Source organism: Selaginella moellendorffii, unplaced genomic scaffold (assembly GCF_000143415.4).
Source record: "Selaginella moellendorffii unplaced genomic scaffold, v1.0 SELMOscaffold_7, whole genome shotgun sequence".
Lineage (NCBI taxonomy): Eukaryota > Viridiplantae > Streptophyta > Lycopodiopsida > Selaginellales > Selaginellaceae > Selaginella > Selaginella moellendorffii.
In genome coordinates, this window is record NW_003314268.1 from 2,718,311 (window position 1) to 2,744,797 (window position 26,487).

At 45.3% G+C, this 26,487-nt stretch overlaps 2 protein-coding genes and 2 long non-coding RNA genes across 4 annotated transcripts; 2 read left to right on the forward strand and 2 right to left on the reverse strand.

The window, feature by feature from the left end:
* Positions 1-8,119: 8,119 nt before the first annotated feature.
* LOC112345158 lies at positions 8,120-8,524 on the reverse strand. Its single transcript, XR_002991962.1, has 2 exons — positions 8,284-8,524; positions 8,120-8,227 (listed from the first exon to the last, which is right to left on the reverse strand). It is a non-coding gene; the product is annotated as an uncharacterized LOC112345158 (long non-coding RNA).
* A 753-nt stretch (positions 8,525-9,277) lies between these two features.
* LOC9652512 (proline-rich receptor-like protein kinase PERK2) lies at positions 9,278-10,174 on the forward strand. Its single transcript, XM_002966283.1, has one exon. The coding sequence runs from the start codon at positions 9,278-9,280 to the stop codon at positions 10,172-10,174; it is 897 nt and encodes a 298-aa protein (XP_002966329.1).
* A 580-nt stretch (positions 10,175-10,754) lies between these two features.
* Positions 10,755-11,162, forward strand: LOC112345159. Its single transcript, XR_002991963.1, has 2 exons — positions 10,755-10,995; positions 11,052-11,162. It is a non-coding gene; the product is annotated as an uncharacterized LOC112345159 (long non-coding RNA).
* A 7,648-nt stretch (positions 11,163-18,810) lies between these two features.
* On the reverse strand, positions 18,811-20,477 carry LOC9652513 (proline-rich receptor-like protein kinase PERK9). The gene is made up of 2 exons (XM_024671542.1): positions 19,728-20,477; positions 18,811-19,596 (listed from the first exon to the last, which is right to left on the reverse strand). The coding sequence occupies exons 1-2, from the start codon at positions 20,475-20,477 to the stop codon at positions 18,811-18,813; spliced, it is 1,536 nt and encodes a 511-aa protein (XP_024527310.1).
* Positions 20,478-26,487: the final 6,010 nt, after the last annotated feature.

A 26,487-nucleotide genomic window follows, 5' to 3' on the forward strand; every position in this document is an offset into this window, starting at 1 on the left:
TCTTTCATGGAAAAACAAGGACTTCAGCCGCGTTAATGGCTTCCACAAACCCAAATGAACATGTCTCAAATGTCCACAGCACAGGGCCAAATCAACGGCTGTCGCCCAGACGCTAAACGGGCACAATTGCTTTGGGGGCAAGACACACTGCTGACACGTGTCAAATGCCTTTATTGCCTAACTCAAGCCAATGAGCACTGGTGATCTCCAAGAATAACATCACGAAAATTTTGCGTGTGACCATGCAAACCGAGCCTACCTCGGCCTGGGATCCAACGGCCAGCAAGCATCCCCCTATATATATATATATATAGATATAATATAATTTTCAGTCCAGATAGATTGGCTTTTTCTCTTTTTTATTTGTCATGTTCTAAATTATCCTGTCATTCTGGTTCAAGACTGACTATATGAAGTCCCTATATATTAAAAGTCCATACATTGCAAACGTTACACTGCAACAACAACTCCCCAGAAAGCGCACCATATTTATCTCAGGCCCAGGGCATCAAACACGTAAAGACTCCAAAACATCTTCGTTCACTCTTATTCTACATATATCTCATCCAGGCTGTCAACCCAACTTTTCATGATTCACGATTCGCTTCCGCACCCTCGATGGCAGCTGTTGTCATACCCGTACCAATTGCATTGCACGCAGCGAAATCCGTTCCAGTAGGTAATCCTCCACGGCACCGCTGCGCCATCGCCTTGGTGATCCCCCCGACCTCCATCCCCACCGCTAGGTGTGCCTGGGCCTGGTTTTGATGCTCCAATCGAGTCTTATTGCTTGCCAATCATTGGAGCAATCGAATGGAAGTAGAGGGATTTGGAGGAAGGAGAAAGGACAGATTCAGACATTTTATATCAAGGCTTGGACAATTTAAATTTTATTGCTGGAACTCAAGCAATACCATGCAACATCGCACGATACAGAAAACATGTTATCATTGTCTTTATTCTTGTTTCCAGACCCTTGGCACTGCAGGATGATAAAATCAAAGGCAATTATGATGCTGATTCTTAACTTGGGCTTACCCCGTGAAACGAGGGGATTCAGTTGCGCGAGCAGCGATTGTTGCGCCAGCTCCAACCCTTCTGGCAACGGTGGCAACTGTTGTCATACCAATACCACCCCGACTGGCAGCGCTGGGCAGCAGCCTTTGTGAGTCCTCCCACGTCCACGCCCATGGCCAGCATCATCACAAATATTGCGAGCGCCAAAAACAACACGAAGAAAGCCTTGTTCTCCATGATTTGCTGCTAGAGAAGTAGGCTTGTTATATTAGAGAGAAGTGGTTTGATTTGTGAGGTGGGAGGGGCTTGTATTTATAGCTCGAGCCAGCACACAATGCTAGAGAGTTGTTGTGGGACGGCATTGCTTAGTCGTTATCTATTTTGGTTTTGTGTTTGAATTTTTTTTCTCTTTCTATAATACTCATAAATCTCTCCAACCCTTCAAATGAGAATCATTCGTTGCTAAAACTTCACAAGTTCGTACTACAAACTTGCAGATAGAGAAAGCCATGGAGTTTAGCTCGAAAAGATGAAAACAATCCTAAGTAGTGTTTGAAAGCAACACATGTTCTTGTAAGACACACCACTTTGCATTAGCCGCGTGTGTGCAATATCATCAGTTAAATATGGGACGGTTCAGATCATGTTAGATCGACGGCTTTGATTTAGTTAATACGAGATTTTACACCGTGGGCGGCTCAGATTGTATATAAATAAACGGTCCAGAATGTTTTAAATGCACGGTCTAGATTGTACATGAATGACTGTCCAATAGACGGCCCAGATTTCAAGTTCTCAGATCTTATAGATTTTAAGAATATACTATTCTTCTATTTGTATGAAAAGGATTTCGTTTACCGTACTTAGCTTTCAGACACTTTAATGCCCTAAAAAAGGGGAAGTAAACAAGCAAACTTGAGCACGATGGTAAGCAAGCAAGCTTGAGCTGAAATACGGCGACTTTTTCGTAAGCTTGATCTCTGACTATGGCTTGCAAAATCTCCACGCCCCCGCCCATGCCACCTCACCGAAGCACACAAAAAGGACGCCGCCGCCCAAACCATCACCCTGACAACTTCATCTCCGCCACCAAAGAGGTATCCACCGGCACCAGCCAAGAGGCACAGTCATTCACCAGCAAAGCCCACAGAGGGACATCACTCACCAGCAAAGCCACCACCGAGTTCTCCTGAGCATCATGGAGCTGGACATCCACCACCGAGCTCTCCGCCCACCAAGGAACATCCAGCAGCTGAGCCAAAGAGGCACCATGGACATCGACGAGCTGATGATGGAGCTGCTACAGGGCCGCCACCTTCTTCTTCGCCGCCCAACAAGGCCGACACTGTAACCTGGCGACCAAGGAGGGCCGGGCCGCCATCGCCACCACCTTCGACCATAACAAGGCCCCTTGGCTTGGGCACCTCTCCGCCTACTGCGCCATCAGCACCATCTTTGGCAGCAGCTGCATTCGTGGCATCACCTGGTGTGCTCGTGGCAGGCATCGTTATGCTCCTGCTCGCACTGGTAGCCATCGTCAATGGAGTCTGGATACTCTTGAAGCGGAGAAGGAACAAGGTGCACGGCGACATCATCCTGGTGGAGTATGGCCATCAGCTAGGCGGTGGCAACAGCGGTAGCAGCAGCAGCCAGGAGCACCTCATTACCAAAGTGGAGCCTCGACCATCATCGCAGTTGAATGCCGGCAGGAAGAAGGCGGCTGCTGACCCCCGAATTCGTGAGCTCCTGAGGCCACCAAGGCGACCTTCCCACTGGTGCTCGCCACAAGTCTTCATCCGGAAACGATCCACTCTTTCGTGCTGCTGATCCAGTGCATGGCCAGCAGGGAAGCCAGGGAAACGTCATGATGGAGGATCCTCTTGTCGTCTTTCCTGCAAATGAAGTTGACGAGCAGCCACGGCTGTTTTCAGCCAGTCGTCCTGATCCGGAGGATGATCCACTCTTCTCGACTGGTGGCTACTCGCATCATCCAGCAGGCGAGAAAATGGCTGCAAACGAGCTCCAGTGCGCCTATCATCTAGACACGACGGGGTTCCAGAGCAGTTTCATGGACGGGAACAAGGACGAAAGGTGGCGGATCGTTCTGGCACCGTGTTCGATCCTGGAGATGTCGTAGCACTGGCAAAGAAGCGGGCTGAGATGGAGAAACAAATGCAGAAGTTCATCATGATGGACCCCTGCATCCGGCCTTTTTCCCACAGGTTAGTAGTCTCTGCACTTGAGCCAGGAAGCGCGATGTGGAGAACAGCCCCGAGATCACGAGCGACGAGAACCTTCTCTGGAAGTTGACAGCCAATGATCCCAAGCGGGTCAAGAGTAATTTGGAGGTGGAGCCATCTGCTCCGGGGCACGCTTCTCTGACAGGTGAGTTCTTCCACCTTTGAGAGAGACAGGGAACCTGATGAGGTACATTTCTTCGAAGTCAATTTGTATAGATGCTACTCCTTGATTGCAGGCACTGCGAGAGACAAAACATAAGAACAAGTGAAAAACAAATAGAATTGAGAGCGAAATCTGGCTTTCTTAAGGTCCTCTTACCTTAAATGCTTTTCATAGGCGTACCAAATCATCGATATACAATTAGCAAGGATGATCACATATTTATTTTGTTAATTTCTATTCTTTTTTTAAGCTATTTTATGCTATATTATTGCACTAATAGATATTAGACAACACCAGAAATCCTACTGCCTCTCACTTGGTTTTTCTCATGCAACTCAAATCAAATTCCAAAGTGGTTTTGGTCACAGGCCCCAGAATGGCATTTTGGAGTGGTGTTTGTCATCAATGATGTTCTCCCTTGCAAGTTCATTTTCCCCAGAATCCATTTTGCCCAAGTTTTGAGATTGCATATGAGTGTGATGGTTAAGTTTTATAATTAATTTTAATCTACTAAATTTTGCTCTCTTTGCTTCAACATAATAAATTTTACTTAATGTTTGCAAAATTGTCTTTTAGTTGCCCATAAACAATTACACTAAGTTGAAAAAACTTAATTACTGTGTCATTCACCTTTGATGATGAGATACCATATAGCTAGATTTGAAAATGATTATACATAAGATTTGTAAACATTCTATTTATCAAATTTTACTTGAGAGTTGTTAATATCACACCTTTGATTAATTTTCGGTATTCATAATTTTAAATAAAACTATAATTTTTGCAATAAGTAGTAAATCAATACTTCATATGAACTTTAATAGTAAATTGATGAATTGCCTAATTTATCCTTTGAGTGTTTTGTTTTTCTGTACGAATATAAATTTCATATTGGTGTGAAATACCTTAATTGAACCATTTTTCTTTTTATTAGCATGAGGGAAATTTTGAGTAGCAACAACCTACATATCTATCAAATACAAAAAAATTATAAAAGTCAAAATATTAATTCACTTACCAACTTTATCATTCTACCCATCTAAATTCTTCTTCATTTTGAAAATTAATTTTAAAATATTTGATAAGTTGCTTAATCTTAGCTTACTTAATAGTATCATCATAAAAAAACTGTGTGAATTAAATGGTACATAATATCTTTAAAATATTTCTATATTTACATCCTAATATCCCCTGATTCCACCTTACAAATAATATATTTAAGTTAGTTCCTCCTTATGTGGTAAATGCACAATAGAATTTAACAATCAAATGTAACTCTATATAAAAAATTAAATATATTATATTATATTAAATCATCAATCATTATTGCATGTGATTTTCAATCTGACATATGGTCTAAAACTGAATTCTTAAAAACTATCATCCAATTCTTCATATGTTGCATACAACTGAAAGACCATTTTTATGATCATTAAAAACAAATGTGATTTACAATAAGAATTATAAACATTTAAAGATTTCACTTTAAAATAAATGAAAACTTTACCTTATAGTGATTAGTTCCAAAAGTTGCATCAAGACAAAACAAATTATTATTTGCAAATTTTACCATCTTTTGCAGTTGCCAAGTTATTTGAATCTCAATAGTAAAACAATATTTATCATCTAAATACTTTCTTAGGATTTGTGTTCTTCTAAATACGTACACTCTTCCAACTACATACACTTTGTGTATTATTATTGAAGAAAGTCATTTAAGATCTATTATGAGGTCTAAGAGTTCCATGAAGAGGATTTTTTTTGTGCAAATGATTTAGATTCAGATTTTTCTAAATTAAATGAAATTATAGCTCCTATTATGTATATATTACACAAAGATTTGAATAAATTTCTAGATGGTGAGAGAAAGGGTGATAAGGTGAAATTTTAGCAGTTTTCCAACAAAATTCAGGATCATAGAGATTTAAAACCAGAAAAAAACACAAGTTTTTTATCATTAATCAGATATTTTATTTAATAACAAAATATAATTAGAAATATTTTGACACAAGTATTGGTGTGAATATGGAAAATAAAATGCTCATGAAACATCTATTACACTTAAGTAAACTGGATCAAAGTTTTAACAAATGGAGCTGCAATGTTTTGGTCAAAATGTTTTATAAATACTAATTATGATCATAGAGAACATTATGATACAAATGGGATTTCTTGTCATGGTCAACTTGATCCAATTGAAGAAATTCATATGATCTAGCAGGATTTTACATCAAATTAAATTTATAATGAGCATATGCAAATTGTGGGAAAGGACAAATCAACCAATGAACCTTTTTGTTAGGATAATTTTCTAATTATGCAACATATTAACAAATTGCATAAAAAGTATTTACTGTCAACTTATCAACTACATAATCAATATCAAGATAAGTTATTTGTTTTCTTCTGGAAACTGATATGTTTCCACCATGATCGATCATGGAAAAACCATAAAAAAATTTAGGTCAATTAAATTTAAGTCTGCAGACAGGTAGGTGTTTTGATGCCTTGAATAATCCCCAGAAAGTCACAAATAAATGCAAAGTCATTACCAAAGTAAGTGGAGAGAGTGATATAAGATGGTATTTAATAACAGGTAACAATGAGCATGTGTGGTAAGACAGCATTTTTTTTGAGTATATATGCTCTATATATGACATGATCTTAGGTTGCAATAGTGCCACCTCACTGATCCAGGTGTGGCATGTCTCTTGATCAGTATATTTGGCTATGATATTCTAGCTATCCCTAAATCATCCTTTTCTGTTGTATCTGCTGCATATCTCTTCAATCTTTGGTGAAGATTGCAGTAATTGCAGGCACCTGAGTTTACAGATTGCATCGGGGTATTCGACCTACACGCTCATTCCACCATTTTTGGCAATCTTGCACTATTGAGTGTCAATTGATCATGTCAAAATTGAAAGAGCCGAAAATGTATCTATTTCCAAAGCTTTTACAAACTCAAAGTTCAATAGAACCTAGTCTGTGGTCAAAATGGAAGACAAAAACTCTGAAGCATATATAGTAAGATTATATATACTACAAGAAAAGTGGTAAATGCTACATTGTCTCTTCTCACTGGTAGGCTCTTGACATCTCTTGGGCAATCCAGCACACCCGATCGATCACGCAGCAGTAGGGATCAGCTCAGCCATTGGGAGGTATTATCCATTTAAAATTAATTGTTATTAGATCTGTGTGCTGCTCTAGATTGTCCACAGCCTGTTCTAGAGGCTTGAATCGGTAAGTAGTGATTCCTGCCATCTTACCGACGTTTTCCTGGAGACTGAAGATAGAGCTTTGATTTGTCGCAAGGAAGTGCGCACTGAACGGTGGTCATTTCACCGACTTTATTAACTGTTTCTTCATATCGCTCCTATTTAAAGGCGCTTTCAAAGAACACGTTGTAGCCAAAATTTGCAAAACAATCCCCAAGAGGAAACTTAGAGGAGCTAGCTGCAGCGCTTTTGACGTCCACTCCCATGGCCAGCACAGCAACATGGCGAGAACCGAAAACAACACCAAGCAAGCCTATGATCAACGAACTCTAGTATATTCGAGAGAAGTGATTTGATCTGTGAGGCCGCTCGTATTTATAGCTCGAGGCAGTATACAATGCCAGAGTGGTGCCTCTTGGGAACTTTGTCCTTTGAAAGTTATTCGAGGAAGTCGTTCCGTATTTGTCAATTCCTTTTCTTTTCTATAATGCTGGGACATAGAACAACACACGAAATGAAGCTGTGAATCCAGATGAGTAAAGACATCATTCTAGTCTTTTCACCATTGCTATAGATTTCACTGCCACTGAAAAGAATAAAAATCCAATAAATAGTTGGATCTTGACGATCTCTGGAAGAGAAGTGTGTGTCATTTCATTTTCGATTGTGTTTTATATACGTGGTTGGTGTATGTAATTGCTAGACTTTGTCTTGGGAAAGAGATCAGATTCGTTGAAAAACTTGTCTCCACTACTGCTTCATATTTCCATCTGGTTGCTTTTCTAAGTTCCACGTCGAGACTAAGATGGCAGACTGTCCACAACTTTCATTGATAAAAATATATATGACTTTAGTTAATATTATATAATATAATTTTGAGCCCAGATAGATTGACTTGGCTTTCTTTCTATTTTATTTGTCATGTTCTAAATTATCCTGTCATTCTGGTTCAAGTTTTTTGACTGAGTATATCATGTTTCTATATATTAAAAGTCCATACATTGCGAACGTTACACTGCAACAACAACTCTCCAGAAAACGCACCATATTTATCATTGACAGTCCCAGACCCAGGGCATCAAAGACGAATAGACTCCAAAACATCTTCGTTCACTCTTATTCTACATATATCTCATCCAGGCTGTCAACCCAACTTTTCATGATTCGAGATTCGCTCCCGTGGTTCTTTGAGGCCCGAGGCTCGCGAACTTTGGCAATTCTTCAGCAGATGCAGCGGCTGCCATTCCAGCGCCACCCTCGATGGCAGTTGTTGTCATACCCGTACCAATTGCATTGCACGCAGCGAAATCCATTCCAGTACCAAGCGCTGCGCCATCGCCTTGGTTGTGCCTGGGCCTGGATTTGATGCTCCAGTCGAGTCTTATTGCTTGCCGATCATTGGAGCAATCGATTGGAAGTCGTGGGATTTGGAGAAGAGAGAAGGACCAAGGACAGATTCAGACATTTTTTATCAAGGCTTGGACAATTTATATTTTATTGCTGGAACTCATGCAATACTATGCAACATCGCACGATACAGAAAACACGTTATCATTGTCTTTATTCTTGTTTCCAGACCCTTGGCACTGCAGAACGATAAAATCAAAGGCAATTACGATGCTGATTCTTAACTTGGGCTTACCCCGTGAAACGAGAGGTTTCAGTTGCGCGAGCAGCGATTGTTGCGCCAGCTCCAACCCTTCTGGCAACGGTGGCAACTGTTGTCATACCAATACCACCCCGACTGGCAGCGCTGGGCAGCAGCCTTTGCGAGTCCTCCCACGTCCACGCCCATGGCCAGCATCATCACAAATATGGCGAGCGCCAAAAACAACACGAAGAAAGCCTTGTTCTCCATGATTTGCTGCTAGAGAAGTAAGCTTGTTATATTAGAGAGAAGTGGTTTGATTTGTGAGGTGGGAGGGGCTTGTATTAATAGCTCGAGCCAGCACACAATGCTAGAGAGTTGTTGTGGGACGGCATTGCTTAGTCGTTATCTATTTTGGTTCTGTGTTTGAAAATTTCTTCTCTTTCTATAATACTCATAAATCTCTCCAACCCTTCAAATGAGAATCATTCGTTGCTAAAACTTCACAAGTTCGTACTACAAACTTGCAGATAGAGAAAGCCATGGAGTTTAGCTCGAAAAGATGAAAACAATGAAAGCAACACATGTTCTTGTAAGACACACCACTTTGCATTAGCCGCGTGTGTGCAATATCATCAGTTAAATATGGGACGGTTCAGATCATGTTAGATCGACGGCTTTGATTTAATTAATACGTACACCGTGGGCGGCTCAGATTGTATATAAATAAACGGTCCAGAATGTTTTAAATGCACGGTCTAGATTGTACATGTGACTGTCCAATAGACGGCCCAGATTTCAAGTTCTCAGATCTTATAGATTTTAAGAATATACTATTCTTCTATTTGTACGAAAAGGATTTCGTTCTTAGCTTTCAGAACTTTAATGCCCTAAAAAAGGGGAAGTAAGCAAGCAAACTTGAGCACGATGGTAAGCAAGCAAACTTGAGCTGAAATACTGCGACTTTTTCGTAAGCTTGATCTCTGACTATGGCTCGCAAAATCTCCACGCCCCCGCCCATGCCACCTCACCGAAGCACACAAAGAGGATGCCGCCGCCCAAACCATCACCAAAGACGGCGCTGACAACTTCATCTCTGCCACCAAAGAGGTATCCACCGGCACCAGCCAAGAGGCACAGTCAGTCACCAGCAAAGCCCACAGAGGGACATCACTCACCAGCAAAGCCACCACCGAGCTCTCCTGAGCATCATGGAGCTGGACATCCACTACCGAGCTCTCCGCCCACCAAGGAACATCCAGCAGCTGAGCCAAATAGGCACCATGGACATCGACGAGCTGATGATGGAGCTGCTACAGGGCCGCCACCCTCTTCTTCGCCGCCCAACAAGGCCGACACTGTAACCTGGCGACCAAGGAGGGCCGGGCCGCCATCGCCACCACCTTCGACCATAACAAGGCCCCTTGGCTTGGGCACCTCTCCGCCTACTGCGCCGTCAGCACCATCTTCAGCAGCAGCTGCATTCGTGGCATCACCTGGTGTGCTCGTGGCAGGCATCGTTGTGCTCCTGCTCGCACTGGTAGCCATCGTCACTGGAGTCTGGATACTCTTGAAACGGAGAAGGAACAAGGTGCATGGCGACATTATCCTGGTGGAGTATGGCCATCAGCCTGGCGGTGGCAACAGCGGCAGCAGCAGCAGCCAGGAGCACCTCATTACCAAAGTGGAGCCTCGACCATCATCGCAGTTGAATGCCGGCAGGAAGATGGTGGATGTACAGCTCCATGGTGCTCTGGCTTTGTTGGTGAGTGATGTCCCTCTGTGGGCTTTGGTGGTGAATGACTGTGCCCCTTGGCTGGCGCCGGTGGAGACCTCTTTGGGGGAGATGAAGTTGTCGGCGTCCTCTTTGACGATGGTTTGGCCGGCAGCATCCTCCTCGCGTGCTCCCGGTGAGGCGGAGGGGGCGGTGGCGTGCGAGCCATAGTCAGAGATGAAGCTTACCAGAGAAAGTCGCAGTATTTCAGCCAAGCTCGCTGCTTACGAGAAAACTCGCGCTAAAGTTTGCTGCGCCTTTTTTAGGGCATTAAACTGTCTACTGGGTAAACGAATGGTAAATATATCCTTTTCGTATAAATAGAAGAATAGTATATTCTGGAAAGCTAGTCACAATCTAGACCGTGCATTTAAAACATTCTGAACCGTTCCTTTACATACAATCTGAGCCGTCCACTGTATACAATCTGGGCTGTCGTAATATTTAAATCAAAGCCGTCGATCTAAATTGATCTGAACCGTCCCATATTTAAATGATGATATGGCACACACGTGGCAAATGCAGGGATTCTTCGGAACTTGGAATGGCTATTTTCTGGAACTTAATGATCCTCATGTAGAGATTTTATGTGGATCCCAGCATTATAGAAAAGAGAAGAAATTCTCAAACACGGAATCAAAATAGATAAGAACTCCGTCCCACGACAACTCTCTAGCATTGTGTGCTGGCTCGAGCTATAAATACAAGCCCCTCCCACCTCACAAATCAAACCACTTCTCTCTAATATAACAAGCTTACTTCTCTAGCAGCAAATCATGGAGAACAAGGCTTTCTTCGTGTTGTTTTTGGCGCTCGCCATATTTGTGATGATGCTGGCCATGGGCGTGGACGTGGGAGGACTCGCAAAGGCTGCTGCCCAGCGCTGCCAGTCGGGGTGGTATTGGTATGACAACAGTTGCCACCGTTGCCAGAAGGGTTGGAGCTGGCGCAACAATCGCTGCTCGCGCAACTGAAACCTCTCGTTTCACGGGGTAAGCCCAAGTTAAGAATCAGCATCGTAATTGCCTTTGATTTTATCGTTCTGCAGTGCCAAGGGTCTGGAAACAAGAATAAAGACACTGATGACGTGTTTTCTGTATCGTGCGATGCTGCATGGCATTGCATGAGTTCCAGCAATAAAATATAAATTGTCCAAGCCTTGATATAAAATGTCTGAATCTGTCCTTGGTCCTTCTCCTCTCTTCTCCAAATCCCACGACTTCCAATCGATTGCTCCAATGATCGGCAAGCAATAAGACTCGATTGGAGCATCAAATCCAGGCCCAGGCACACCTAGCGGTAGGAGTGGAGGTCGGCGGCATCACCAAGGCGATGGCGCAGCGCTTGGTACTGGAATGGATTTCGCTGCGTGCAATGCAATTGGTACGGGTATGACAACAACTGCCATCGAGGGTGGCGCTGGAATGGCAGCCGCTGCATCTGCTGAAGAATTGCCAAAGTTCGCGAGCCTCGGGCCTCAAAGAACCACGGGAGCGAATCTCGAATCATGAAAAGTTGGGTTGACAGCCTGGATGAGATATATGTAGAATAAGAGTGAACGAAGATGTTTTGGAGTCTATTCGTCTTTGATGCCCTGGGTCTGGGACTGTCAATGATAAATATGGTGCGTTTTCTGGACAGTTGTTGTTGCAGTGTAACGTTCGCAATGTATGGACTTTTAATATATAGAAACATGATATACTCAGTCAAAAAACTTGAACCAGAATGACAGGATAATTTAGAACATGACAAATAAAATAGAAAGAAAGCCAAGTCAATCTATCTGGGCTCAAAATTATATTATATAATATTAACTAAAGTCATATATATTTTTATCAATGAAAGTTGTGGACAGTCTGCCATCTTAGTCTCGACGTGGAACTTGGAAAAGCAACCAGATGGAAATATGAAGCAGTAGTGGAGACAAGTTTTTCAACGAATCTGATCTCTTTCCCAAGACAAAGTCTAGCAATTACATACACCAACCACGTATATAAAACACAATCGAAAATGAAATGACACACACTTCTCTTCCAGAGATCGTCAAGATCCAACTATTTATTGGATTTTTATTCTTTTCAGTGGCAGTGAAATCTATAGCAATGGTGAAAAGACTAGAATGATGTCTTTACTCATCTGGATTCACAGCTTCATTTCGTGTGTTGTTCTATGTCCCAGCATTATAGAAAAGAAAAGGAATTGACAAATACGGAACGACTTCCTCGAATAACTTTCAAAGGACAAAGTTCCCAAGAGGCACCACTCTGGCATTGTATGCTGCCTCGAGCTATAAATACGAGTGGCCTCACAGATCAAATCACTTCTCTCGAATATACTAGAGTTCGTTGATCATAGGCTTGCTTGGTGTTGTTTTCGGTTCTCGCCATGTTGCTGATGCTGGCCATGGGAGTGGACGTCAAAAGCGCTGCAGCTAGCTCCTCTAAGTTTCCTCTCGGGGATTGTTTTGCAAATTTTGGCTACAACGTGTTCTTTGAAAGCGCCATAAGAATGTTAGAACACCATTCGATTGAGGAGGAAGTATCCAATAGCAGTTGCCGAGGCGCTAGCAAGAGCACAAACTTCCACCCAACGAGTCAAGTAGTCAGAAGCAATAATAACATACTCATTGCCAGCAGTCGACCGTGGAAAAGGTCCCATAAGATCAAATGCCACCAACTCAAACGGACGGGAGACTGCAATTGACTCTAACCGTCCTTCCGCAGCACAAGGGGGAGTATTACGAGCTTGGCACCAAACGCAGCTACACACATATCGGATAATATCACGTTGCATCTTCGGCCAATAGAAAGACCTGTGCAGCTTCTCGGCCACACGACAATATCCCATATGCCCACTTAGAACAAAAGAATCATGGTAGGCATGGAGAAATCGCGGAATAAAGATAGAAGGCACCACCAGCCATAAATGATTATCAGAATCCGTCCCCACAAAATAAAGAAGGCCATTTTCAAGATGATATTGAGAATGTAAATGCCGAAAAGGCAAGTCATCAACAAATGATGCAAGATTCTCAAATGCATCTCGAAGCCTTCGAATCCATGGCTCAATCTTTTGAGCCTCACGGACCTCATCAAGAGAAGGTAGATCTTGCTCTGCACCTTGTGGACACTAAACATCAAGTATAGCAATCGCCAATGGCATAGAATCCTGGTCTAAAAAATCCACAGATGCTGGAATAATAGGCTCATCAGAAACATGATAAAAGAGTGGAGAAGGAAAAGGAGCTCGAGAAAGGGCATCAGCATTAGCCATAAAACTCCCTGGGCGATGAATAACATCAAAATTATATATTTAAAACTTTAAAGCCCACTGAGTAGTACGATTAACCAGGTTCTTCTGCTTCAATAATGAAGTAACGGCAGCATGGTCACCTTCAAATAACATCCGAAAACCATGTAAATAGGCATGAAGTTTCTTGAAACCCCAAACTGTCGCTAAACACTCCTTCTCTATCGTGGAGTAGTTTACCTTTGTTGATTGTAACATATGGCTTATATATGCATTGGGATGACGCTAACCAAACACACTCGGGCTTTTTTGTATTAACACACTTCCAAGACTAATATCAAAAACATATTCTTAGCTTGAGCATAATAAAAAAGCCAAGGAGCTTTTCAGTAAAATGCCACACCACAACTTAAATCTTGTGGAACTCAACGCTAGCAGTAATGTCCAGCCTAAGAAGCAAGGTCTCTATTTGATGCCATGCCACATAAGAACGTTTCATCGCGGTTGACAATATCACAGCACTGGCCGAGAGAAACCAGCTCGAAGAAGCTCGCATTCACCTCCCCGACGACGTGGTGTGGACTGACATGATCTTGGCCTACTCCAACCATGGCCACCTCGAAGAAGCCATGAAGATGTTTGCACGGATGCCACAGCGCGATCTCATTGCTTAGACGGCAATGGTGGCGGCAATTGCTTTGCACGGGAGGTTGATGGATGGCATCTTGTTCGACCAAATGTCCCAGCATGATATCGTCGCGTGAAACACGATGCTGGGAGCTTACATCCAGAGCAATTGCCCTCGTCCAGCGCGGGAGCTCTTTGCGACCACGATGGTGAGAGACACAGCGAGCTGGATTGCCGCGAGCACTCAAAGGGGGAATCTCTTGCAGGCCGGGAAGATCTTCTCCACGTTGCCTGATCGGAGCATTGTGCCGTGGAACGCGATGATCCATGGCTGCGCACAGAATGGCCACGCTGAGTTTTTGACAGCATGGCGATGGAGGGCGAGGCGAGAAACGAGATAAGTTTCCAGGCGATTCTCCTGACTTGCGGAAGCTCCGAGTGGCACTCAACTACTTTCGATCTATGGTGGCCGAGTACAGCATTTCTCCATGTGATTCACTTCCAGGCGATGGCAGATGTGCTGGGACGAACCGGGCTGGTTGCCGAGGCCGAAGTGTTGGAGCAGGAATCAAGGCGTCAAGGACACAGGAATCTGCAGCAGGAATCTAGGAAAGATTAAAGAAGATGAACGAGCATATAAGACTGTATACAACAAGCATTCAACAGTAGCTTTTCCCGTTCCATCATGGTATCAGAGAATTTTCTGTTCAGCAGGGCAGTGGGCTTGATGCAACGTAATGCAGATCATGAGAGCCATCACAGGCAAAGCTCTGGCGGCAGCAAGCTGCATGGAACAGTGATAGGATCAGGCAAGCAGTGTTCCAGTCTTGTGTGGATTTGCATGCAAGTCGTGCACAGCAGTCAAGATCTTGAGCAATGTTCAGGATAAGGCTGAACAGAATTTGGTGGAGCAAGAGCTGGAGGCACTGTCAAGATTGACACCTGTCGATTGAGATGTCGACAGGTGTGGGCGAGGCAGCGATGTGATGGGCGCATCCTGGAGCAAAAGCGGACATACCCCGAGTCCAGGTGATGGTGTCCCTCGTGAAGGAGTCCACTTAGCAACCAGCAGGGATTTGGAAGGATTTCCCGTGGAAATTAGTGCTGCTCTGTGCGAGGCCTACCGTCGCTGGCAGGGAAATTGCGGAGACTTTCTTTGCGAGCTGTCATCTGGCGGTGTTCTTCGCGCATATGATCCAGCTAAACACCGGGACTGGATACAGGAACTCGATTGGTTGGTTTGACAGCGCTGGTTTTTTCAGCCCGATCCAGCCATTCGAGGGCCCTGGATCGCTCGACGATGTGGAGACGCTCCTTGGCAGTGGAAAAAGGAAGCTCGAGCTCTACCACCGACACGGCCGGGGCTTGTTCCACCGTGGAAGACGAGGGTGGCGAAGTGGAAGACGTGACTTCTAGCCGCAACAAGCTCTCCAATCTTGTCGTTTCCAGCGGCGGCAGGCTCGCGAAGCTCGAGGTTGGCGATCCAAAACTTGTCGACGTCAAAGCAGCGTTTCTAGCGGGGCTCGGGCGACTCTCGGCAGTGGCCGATGTTACTTCGGTGTACAAAGTTCTTTACGACTGTCCTGGCTCGCCGAGAAGCGTTTGAGACGCTCAGCGCGAGGTGGGGATGTGAATTTGCAGCAGGAGGGGTGTTCTCCAAACGAGCTTCTCAGTGTCATATGGTTTTGGACTCCACCTAGGGTGTGGGGATATATCTTAGTCCGGAGAGTCTGTCTCGTCTGAGTTGCAGAGGCACGGATATTGACGTCTTGCTGTGCCGTGCGATTCTTGGCAAAGCTGAGCTTGTGCGAGATACACCACCAGTGGATGCTACTGAGGTCTTGCTGCAGCACAACAAACCGGAGACCTTCACCACAGATTGTCACAGAGATTGTCTTGATGATGGCTGGTCACACCCAAGCAGGGCTTTTCCTATCTTTTTATTCTCATAGTTTGACCTTACAGCTTGGCATCGTCAACTACTTGTGGAAGGCCAAAGGATCTGATACACATGCAAGGACTGTTGAACGAAGCTACAATGAAGGCTCTTTGGAAAACTAAGGTACCTCAATATTATTCAAGTTTAGTTTCAATGTTTGGAGATGATTTGTGGTGCAATAGTAGACGACTTCAACCGTCACTCCATTGTTTGTTTTCTTAAACAGAGCGAACTGTGACTCGATCCATTGTGATCAGATCCACTCTTTCATTTCTTTCTCGAAGAATTTCGAAGAGCTCTAGTCTCATCTCCATGTGAGCATAAGTCTTGGAGATGAAGATGCTGTCTCGGCAGAATTTCATACAATTCTGGCCACACATTGGATCTCCCTCCATGGTCAAGACGAAATTGGGGAGAGCAAAGATGGCAGCACTTCATACAATTCTGGCCCCACATTGGAATCTCCTTCCAGATTTCTGCACCATACAAGCATGGTGGGAAGGAGAAGAAGATGATGAGATGCATCTTATGCAACGCTGAAGTCTATGATGTACCAGTCTTCAGACAGGTACAACACTTACTCTTTTGTATTTACATGTGTTTTGAATGTATAGGATATCTGTAAGATGGATTGCTATGGAGGGACAATGTTCTCTTACTCAACCAAGACCAAGGTATTTCTTATTTCTGGCATTAAACCAAAGGTGGCAGGTTACAGTGCTATCCGGATACTGCTGTATTAGTACTAAGCAGATTTGCCACTCTTGGAGGAAAATACAATGCCATAGTGCTCCTAGAGCCTCCAACTCAGAGAAAGGTACAATTCTACATGGCACTGACCCTAGAAAGTGTAGGTCCAGATACTTTACAGGTCTAGCCAGAAAATGATAGGTCTTGGTCAGTAATTTTGAAGTTTGTAGTATCTTCTAATACATGGGTTCTACGTGTTCACAACATAAGTATATTGCAAACTTCTTAAGGTGTTTCTAAACCACGTTCTGAGGGGGAGAAAAAGGAGATGCTTTACCAGAACGTGTTTCTCAAGTCATATATTTTGATGAGTGCTCCTTCTGGCTGTCGTACATGGACACTGCTAGGTTCTTCTTGGAGAGCAACTCAATCCAGGACAGCAGCGGCAAGCTGATGCAAGAGCTGTGTGCTGAGGATTGTGGAGCTTGTTACCCAGATGGAATGCCAGGGATCAGCATGTTCGTCGACACTTTCATGGAGGACATGGAGATGAGGGAGACGATCCGGGCCGACATAGCTGCCATCCCCGAGCGGCGATTTTGAACGTTGACAATAAACGATACAACCAGGTACATTATTTTAATTTACTAATGCAGTGAGTTTTTGGTGTAGCATGCAATGTTGCTATGGAAGGCAGCTAAAGAAACACTCTACGTTTTGAATTGCAAACAACCCTGAATGACAACACAGGTGATTGCCTGGAAAGAATGAATACTTTCTCATGAAGATCTCAACACTTGCTACTGATAGGCATTGTGATCATGGGGGCGAACTTGGCAGAGCTGAGGAGTCCACTGACAACATGATCACATACTAGTACGTGCTGTGCAATCATGAGCGTGAATGTGGAGCTCAGAATCGATGAAAAGGAGCAGCTGGAACTCCAAGACGAGCCAATACTGGTTCCAATGCTCCATGCTTACGAGTGCAAGCTGTTTGCGAAGGCAACTCTGGACACAACAGTTCACCACAAGCTAGGACCGTACCAACCCAGGGGGAGTAGGCGATACGGTCTGATCTCTAGGATGGATCAGATCAAGGGGGAGTGTTGGAGCAGGAATCAAGGCATCAAGGACACAGGAATCTGCGGCAGGAATCTAGGAAAGATTAAAGGAGATGAACAAGTATATAAGATTGTATACAACAAGCATTCAATAGTAGCTTTTCCCATTCCATCACGAAGGTCTGCTGCTAGTGATGCCCTTTCCTCACGTGCTTGATCAGCAGTTGCAAAGTTCATGGCAGCGGCAAGAACATCGATGCTGCAGCTCGAGCCACAGAGAATATCTTCATGATGGAACCAGGGGACTCGGCGCTCTACGTGCTCATGTCGAATCTGCAAAGGCAGGATTCCAGAGAAAGCTTGCCTTCCATGCGTGACCTTCGAACAGCTCGAACTGGGACAGCAGGAAGAAGAGAGAAAAGTAAGAAACATAAACACAAATTTTGACCAACCTGATGTGATCTAACCAAATTCATTCAAATGAATTTGCTTGTGACCAGCAAAGAGGTTTGGGAAGAATTGTGAGCAATTTTCGGTTGCATCTACATAGTCTGCAAATATTTATAACTTTAACAAGACTTAATATCAGAAAATAATTATTAATTGATTAATTTTAAACGCATAATACCTCCCATGCTGGATGGCTGAAGCATAGACCACTTTCTGGTCCCGTCACTGATCACTCTGCGTGATCAATCTGTTTGGGTGCTGGATTGCCCAAGAGATTGTCAACAGCCTCCCAGTGAGAAGAGATGATGTAGCATTTACCACTTTTCTTGCAGCGTATACACTCCTAATATATACGCTCCAGAGTTCTTGTCTTCTATTTCAACCACTGACTTGGTTCTATCGAGCTTTGAGTTTGAGCTAGAAGAGGGACTTCAGAGATATAGATACATTTTCGGCTTGTTCAATTTTGACATGATCGTTAACACTAAATAGTGCAGCATCGATAGTTTAGATTTCATAAAAACAGAATAAAAATTAACAAAATAAATTTGTGATCATCCTGGCCATTGATTGATGGTTCCTCCTAAACTTTTGTACCCCGATGAAAAGCGAGGAAGGCAACAGGACCTTCCTGTGACTTACTCAAGCCCATAGAAGGGACTGACAGATAAATGACGAGCTTTCGCTCTTCATGCTACTTGTTTTTCTCTTGCAGCGCCTGCAATCAAAGAGTAGCATCTATACAAATTGACTTCGAAGAAACGTACCTCGTCAAGTTCCCTGTCTCTCTCAGAGGTGGAAGAATTCACCAGGATACAGAAAGGCTCGTACCTGGTCGGCGTTTTCACCTGTCAGAGAAGTGTGCCCCGGAGCAGATGGCTCCACCTCCAAATCACTCTTGACCCGGTCGGGATCATTGGCTGTCAACTTCCGGACGAGGTTCTCGTCGCTAGTGATCTCGGGGCTGTTCTCCACATCGCGCTTCCTGATCGATTCAGCTTCATCAGTCCATATTGTCAGCTCAAGTGCAGAGACTACTAACCCGTGGGAAAAAGGCCGGATGCGGGGGTCCATCATGATGAACTTCTGCATTTGTTTCTCCATCTCAGCCCGCTTCTTTGCCAGTGCTGCGACATCTCCAGGATCGAACACGGTGCCAGAACGATCCGCCACCTTTCGTCCTTGTTCCCGTCCATGAAACTGCTCTGGAACCCCGTCGCGTCGAGATGATAGGCGCACTGGGAGCTCGTTTGCAGCCATTTTCTCGCCTGCTGGATGATGAGAGTAGCCACCAGTCGAGAAGAGTGGATCATCCTCCGGAGTGGCTGAGAACAGCCTTGGCTTGTCGCCAACTTCATGCGCAGGAAAGACGACGAGAGGATCCTCCATCGTGACGTTTTCCCGGCTTCCCTGCTGGCCATGCACTGGATCAGCAGCACGAAAGAGTGGATCGTTCCCGGATGCAGACTTGTGGCGAGCACCAGCGGGAAGAGCAGACGGTGGCAGGCGCCTTGGTGGCCTCAGGAGCTCGCGAATTCGGTGGTCAGCAGCCGGCTTCTTCCTGCCAGCATTCAACTGCGATGATGGTCGAGGCTCCACTTTGGTAATGAGGTGCTCCCGCTGGTTGCTGCTGCTGCCGCTGTTGCCACCGCTAGGTTGATGGCCATACTCCACCAGGATGTCGCGTGGTGGATGTCACCGTGCACCTTGTTCCTTCTCCTCTTCAAGAGTATCCAGACTCCAGTGCCGATGGCTACCAGTGCGAGCAGGAGCAGAACGATGCCTGCCGCGAGGACACCAGGTGATGCCACGAATGCTGCTGCTGCTGCTGCTGAAGATGGTGCTGACGACGCCGTAGGCGGAGAGGTGCCCAAGCCAAGGGGCCTTGGTTGCCACGTTATGGTCGAAGGTGGTGGCGATGGCGGCCTTGGGTTCCACGCTATGGTCGAAGGTGGTGGCGATGGCCCTGGGTTCCACGTTATGCTCGAAGGTGGTGGCGATGACGGCCCGGCCCTCCTTGGTCGCCAGGTTACAGTGTCGGCCTTGTTGGGCGGCGAAGAAGAAGGTGGCGGCCCTGTAGCAGCTCCATCACCAGCTCGTCGATGTCCAGGATGCCTCTTTGGCTCTGCTGCTGGATGTTCCTTTGTGGGCGGAGAGCTCGGTGGTGGAGGTCCAGCTCCATGATGCTCGGGAAACCTCGGTGGTGCTCCATGATGCTCGGAAGAGCTCGGTGGTGGATGTACAGCTCCATGATGCTCAGGAGGTAGCTTTGTTGGTGAGTGATGTCCCTCTGTGGGCTTTGGTGGTGAATGACTGTGCCTCTTGGCTGGCGCCGGTGGAGACCTCTTTGGGGGCGGAGATGAAGTTGTCGGCGCCCTCTTTGGCGATGGTTTGGGCGGCGGCATCCTCCTCGCGTGCTCCCGGTGAGGAGGCGGGGGCGGTGGCGTGCGAGCCATAGTCAGAGATGAAGCTTACCAGAGAAAGTCGCAGTATTTCAGCCAAGCTCGCTGCTTACGAGAAAACTCGCGCTAAAGTTTGCTGCGCCTTTTTTAGGGCATTAAACTGTCTGCTGGGTAAACGAATGGTAAATATATCCTTTTCGTATAAATAGAAGAATAGTATATTCTGGAAAGCTAGTCACAATCTAGACCGTGCATTTAAAACATTCTGAACCGTTCCTTTACATACAATCTGAGCCGTCCACTGTATACAATCTGGGCTGTCGTAATATTTAAATCAAAGCCGTCGATCTAAATTGATCTGAACCGTCCCATATTTAAATGATGATATGGCACACACGTGGCAAATGCAGGGATTCTTCGGAACTTGCGATTTTGTGGAACTTAATGATCCTCATGGAGAGATTGTATGTGGATCCCAGCATTATAAAAAAGAGAAGAAACTCTCAAACACGGAACCAAAGTAGATAAGGACTCCGTCCCATCTAGCATGCTCGAGCTATAAATATGAGCCCAAATCAAACCACTTCTCTCTAATATAACAAGCTTACTTCTCTAGCAGCAAATCATGGAGAACAAGGCTTTCTTCGTGTTGTTTTTGGCGCTCGCCATATTTGTGATGATGCTGGCCATGGGCGTGGACGTGGGAGGAATCGCAAAGGCTGCTGCCCAGCGCTGCCAGTCGGGGTGGTATTGGTATGACAACGGTTGCCACCGTTGCCAGAAGGGTTGGAGCTGGCGCAACAATCGCTGCTCGCGCAACTGAAACCTCTCGTTTCACGGGGTAAGCCCAAGTTAAGAATCAGCATCGTAATTGCCTTTGATTTTATCGTTCTGCAGTGCCAAAGGTCTGGAAACAAGAATAAAGACAATGATAACGTGTTTTCTGTATCGTGCCATGTTGCATAGTATTGCATGAGTTCCAGGAATAAAATATAAATTGTCCAAGCCTTGATATAAAATGTCTGAATCTGTCCTCGGTCCTTCTCCTCTCTTCTCCAAATCCCTCGACTTCCAATCGATTGCTCCAATGATCGGCAAGCAATAACACTCGATTGGAGCATCAAAACCAGGCCCAGGCACACCTAGCGGTGGGAGCGGAGGTCGGGGGCATCACCAAGGCGATGGCGCAGCCCTTGGTACTGGAATGGATTTCGCTGCGTGCAATGCATTTGGTACGGGTATGACAACAGCTGCCATCGAGGGTGGCGCTGGAATGGCAACCGCTGCATCTGTTGAAGAAGAATTGCCAAAGCTCGGGCCTCGATATATATATAGAATAAGAGTCAACGAAGATGTTTTGGAGTCTATTCACGTGTTTGGTGCCCTGAGACTGGTCAAGAAACTTGAAAAGAAAGCCAAGTCAATCTAAAATTATTTTATATAATATTAACTAAAATCATATATATTTTTGTCAATGAAAGTTGTGGACACTCTGCCACGTGGAACTTGGAAAAGCAACCAGATGGAAATATGACGCAGTAGTGGAGACAAATTTTTCAACGAATCTGATCTCTTTCCCAAGACAAAATCTAGCAATTATATACACCAACCATGTATATAAAACACAATCGAAAATGACACTTCTCTTCTAAAGATATTTATTTGGACTTTTGTTATTTTCAGTGGCAGTGAAATCTATAAAACTGTGAAATAACTAAAATGTTGTCTTTACTCATCTGGATTCACAGCTTCATTTCGTGTGTTGTTCTATGTCCCAGGAAACGACTTCCTCGACTAAGTTTCAAAAGAGGTGCTGCCTCGAGCTATAAATACGAGCGGCCTCACAGATCAAATCACTTCTCTCGAATATACTAGAGTTCGTTGAACTCTTAGTTTCATGCCTGGTGTTGTTTTCGCGCCATGTTGTTGATGCTGGCCATGGGAGTGCGCGTGGGAGGAATCGCAAAGGCTGCTGCCCAATTCTGCCAGTCCGATAGTTGCCACCGATGCCCTCGAGGACGGCGCTGGTACGCTCTGTGATCGTAAGGGATTGTTTTTGCAAATTTTGGCTACGTGTTCTTTGAAAGCGCAAATATGAGCGATATGAAGTTAACGGATTATGGATAAAGTCGGTGAAATGACCACCGTTTAGTGCACCAACCTCATGCACAAATTGCCCCATGTCTTTGGAAACGCTTATTTGCCATTGACAAATCAAAGCTCTATCTTGCCAGTCTCCAGGAAAACGCCGGTAAGATGACAGGAATCACTACCACGCAGACGTACCGATTCAAGCCTCTAGAACAGATCTAGAGCAGCGGGCATCGTCGCTCCGCGACGGCTACGCGCAATTCTTCACAGCTTGCATAACTCTATGGAAGGTGCGAGCGCTCGGATCGAGAATGGCAGGTGTTTATCAGCATCCACGAGCCCAACAGATTCTCGTGGAACTTGATGCTTGGCGCTTATGGGTATCTTGAGAAAGCAAAAGTGCTGTTTGATCAGATGCCACAAAGGGATATTGTTTCTTGGATGGCTTTTATTACGGCTCGTGAAAACTATAGAAACGTGGAGGAATGCCAAGCATTGTTGATCATGTTCCAGAATGGGATGGAAATTTCTGGAACTCTCTACTTAAAGCATATGTCCATAAATGGCATATGGATCAAGCGAGCCAGATCTTTGATGGTATGCTAGAACACAACATAGTTTCTTGGACTGTTATGGTTTCTGGGTATGCAAGAACATTTCCTGTTAAAGAAGTGCTAATTTTGTTTATGACGATCCCCGAAACCAACGAGCTGGGATGAACTGTTCTTGTCACTGCGTATGCCCATCTTGGGCATATTGAAAAAGCCAAGAAGCTTTTCAGAAAAATGCCACACCGCGACTTAATCTCGTGGAACGCAATGCTAGCAGCAACATCCAGCCTGCAAGAAGCTGTTTGATGCCATACCACAGAAGAACGTTGCATCGTGGTCGACAATGATCACAGCACTGGCCGAGAGAAACCAGCTCGAAGAAGCTCGCATTCTCTTCGAACGACCTCCCTATCACGACGACGTGGTGTGGACTGACATGATCTTGGCCTACTCCAACCACGGCCACCTCGAAAAAGCTGTTTGCACATGCCACAGTGCGATTTCGTCGCTTAGACGGCAATGGTGGCGGCAATTGCTTTGCACGGGAGCTTGACCGATGCCAGCGTCTTGTTCGACCAAATGCCACAGCACGATAGCGTCGCGTGAAACACGCTTAGATCCAGAGCAATTGCCCTCGTCCAAGCGCGGGAGCTGAGAGACACAGCGAGCTGGATTGCCGCGAGGGAATCTCTTGCAGGCCGGGAAGATCTTCTCCACGTTGCCTGATCAGAGCATTGTGGCGTGGAACGCGATGATCCATGGCTGCGCACAGAATGGCCATGAGCGAAAAGCCGCTGAGTTTTTTGGCAGCATGGAGCTTCCCACCGTGATTGCAAGTCAGGAGAATCGCCTGGAAACTTATCTCGTTTCTGGTCTCGCCCTCCATCGCCGTGTGGCAGTCGACTACTTTCGATCTATGGTGGCCTAGTAAACAGCATTCCGAAGGTCTGCTGCTGGTGATGCCCTTCCAGCCGCATGTCCTCGCGTGGAAGAGCTTGATCAGCGCTTGCAAGCGGCAAGAACATCGATGCTGCAGCTCGTGCCGCAAAGAAACTCTTGGAGATGGAACCAGGGGACTCGGCGCTCTACGTGCTCATGTCGAATCTGCAAAAGCAGGATTCCAGAGAAAGCTTGCCTTCCAACGTTCATGCGTGGCCTTGCAACAGCTCGGTTTTTCAAGATCTAGGACAGCACACTGCACCCAAGTAAGAAGAGGAAAAGTAAGAAACATAAACACTCCTCTGGATTTAGGAGACGAGCCCGGAAGCGTCCACCTTGGCGTCCATTGTCTTGATGAACAGCAAATTCGTTCATTAGTTTGTGCACAAGCGTAACTTTAACAAGATTTAATTAACAGAAAAGTATTTATAAAATACTTTTAAACTTATAATACCTTGATAATCACTTTCCTGTCGCTGATGCCTGATCGACGTGCTGGATTGCCCAAGAGATTGTCAAGAGCCTGCCAGTCAGAAGAGACGATGTAACATTTACCTACTTTTCTTGCAGTGTGCAATCGTACCAAGTCTATGGAAGATAAGAACTCTGGAGCGTGTAGTATATTAGCATCAAAGTTCTATGGAACTTTGAGTTTGTAAAAGCTAAAAGAGGGACATTGGAGATATATGTTCAATTTTGACATGATGAGTTAATACTTGATAGTGTAAGATTGCTGAAAAGAATGAGCGTGTAAGTCCTGATCTGTGAATATCCCGATGCAAAAAGCTCCGGAGCCTCCAATTACCGCAATCTTCATCAAAGATTGAAGAGATCTGCACAAGTTAGAACGGACAAGGATGGCTCAAGGATAGCTAAAATATATCGTCATATATGATCAAGAGATATGCCTTTAGCCTTCACCTGGATCAGTGAGGTGGCACTATTGCCACCTAGGATCATGTCATAGAGAGCGTATATCCTTCATCATCCCATCTTTGAACACAGCCACGAATGTCAAGAACAAACCGGTTGTGATGGTGGAATCATGGTTGATGTACGTCCCTTTGGCTCTTCTCACAATCTGGGAGGCATGTGAGGGAGAACATCGCCGATAACAAACACCGCTCCAAAATGGCCATTCTGGGCGCCTGCGACCAAAAGGACCATGGAATTTGATTTGAGTTACATTATGAAAACAAACTGAGAGGCCGTAGGATTTCTGGTGTTGTCTAATCAATAACATTATCACCAACTAAAGCATCTATAGTTTAGATTTCTAAAATTTGAAAAAAAAAAAAATATGTGATCATCCTGGCTAATTGTATATTAATGATTGATGGTTCTTCTTAAACTTTTGTACCCTGATGAAAAGCGAGGAAGGTAAGAGGACCTTCTGAGACTTACTCAAGCCGAAAGCCAGATAAATGACGAGCTTTCGTTCATTCTTTTTGTTTTTCACTTGGTTTTGTCTGTTGCAGTGCCTGCAATCAAAGAGTAACATCTATACAAATTGACTTCGAAGAAACGTACCTCGTCAAATTCCCTGTCTCTCAGAGGTGGAAGAATTCACCAGGATACAGAAAGGCTCGTACCTGGTCGGCGTTTTCACCTGTCAGAGAAGCGTGCCCCAGAGCAGATGGCTCCAGCTCCAAATTACTCTTGACCCGCTTGGGATCATTGGCTGTCACTTTCCGGACGAGGTTTTCGTTGCTAGTGATCTCGGGGCTGTTCTCCACATCGCGCTTCCTGATCGATTCAGCTTCATCAGTCCATATTGTCAGCTCAAGTGCAGAGACTACTAACCTGTGGGAAAAAGGCCGGATGCGGGGGTCCATCATGATGAACTTCTGCATTTGTTTCTCCATCTCAGCCCGCTTCTTTGCCAGTGCTGCGACATCTCCAGGATCGAACACGGTGCCAGAACGATCCGCCACCTTTCGTCCTTCTTCCCGTCCATGAAACTGCTCTGGAACCCCGTCGTGTCTAGATGATAGGCGCACTGGGAGCTCGTTTGGAGCCTCGCCTGCTGGATAATGAGAGTAGCCACCAGTCGAGAAGAGTGGATCATCCTCCGGAGTGGCTGAGAACAGCCTTGGCTTCTCGTCAACTTCATACGCAGGAAAGACGACGAGAGGATCCTCCATCATGACGTTTTCCCGGCTTCCCTGCTGGCCATGTACTGGATCAGCAGCACGAAAGAGTTGATCGTTTCCGGATGCAGACTTGTGGCGAGCACCAGGAAGAGCAGACGGTGGCAGCCGCCTTGGTGGCCTCAGGAGCTCGCGAATTAGGGGGTCAGCATCCGCCTTCTGCCTACCGGCATTCAACTGCGATGATATACTTTGGTCGGGGGAATATTAATGAGGTGCTCCTGCTGGCTGCTGCTGCTGCCGCTGTTGCCACTGCCAGGCTGATGGCCATACTCCACGAAGATGTCGTCGTGCACCTTGTTCCTTCTCCTCTTCAAGAGTATCCAGACTCCA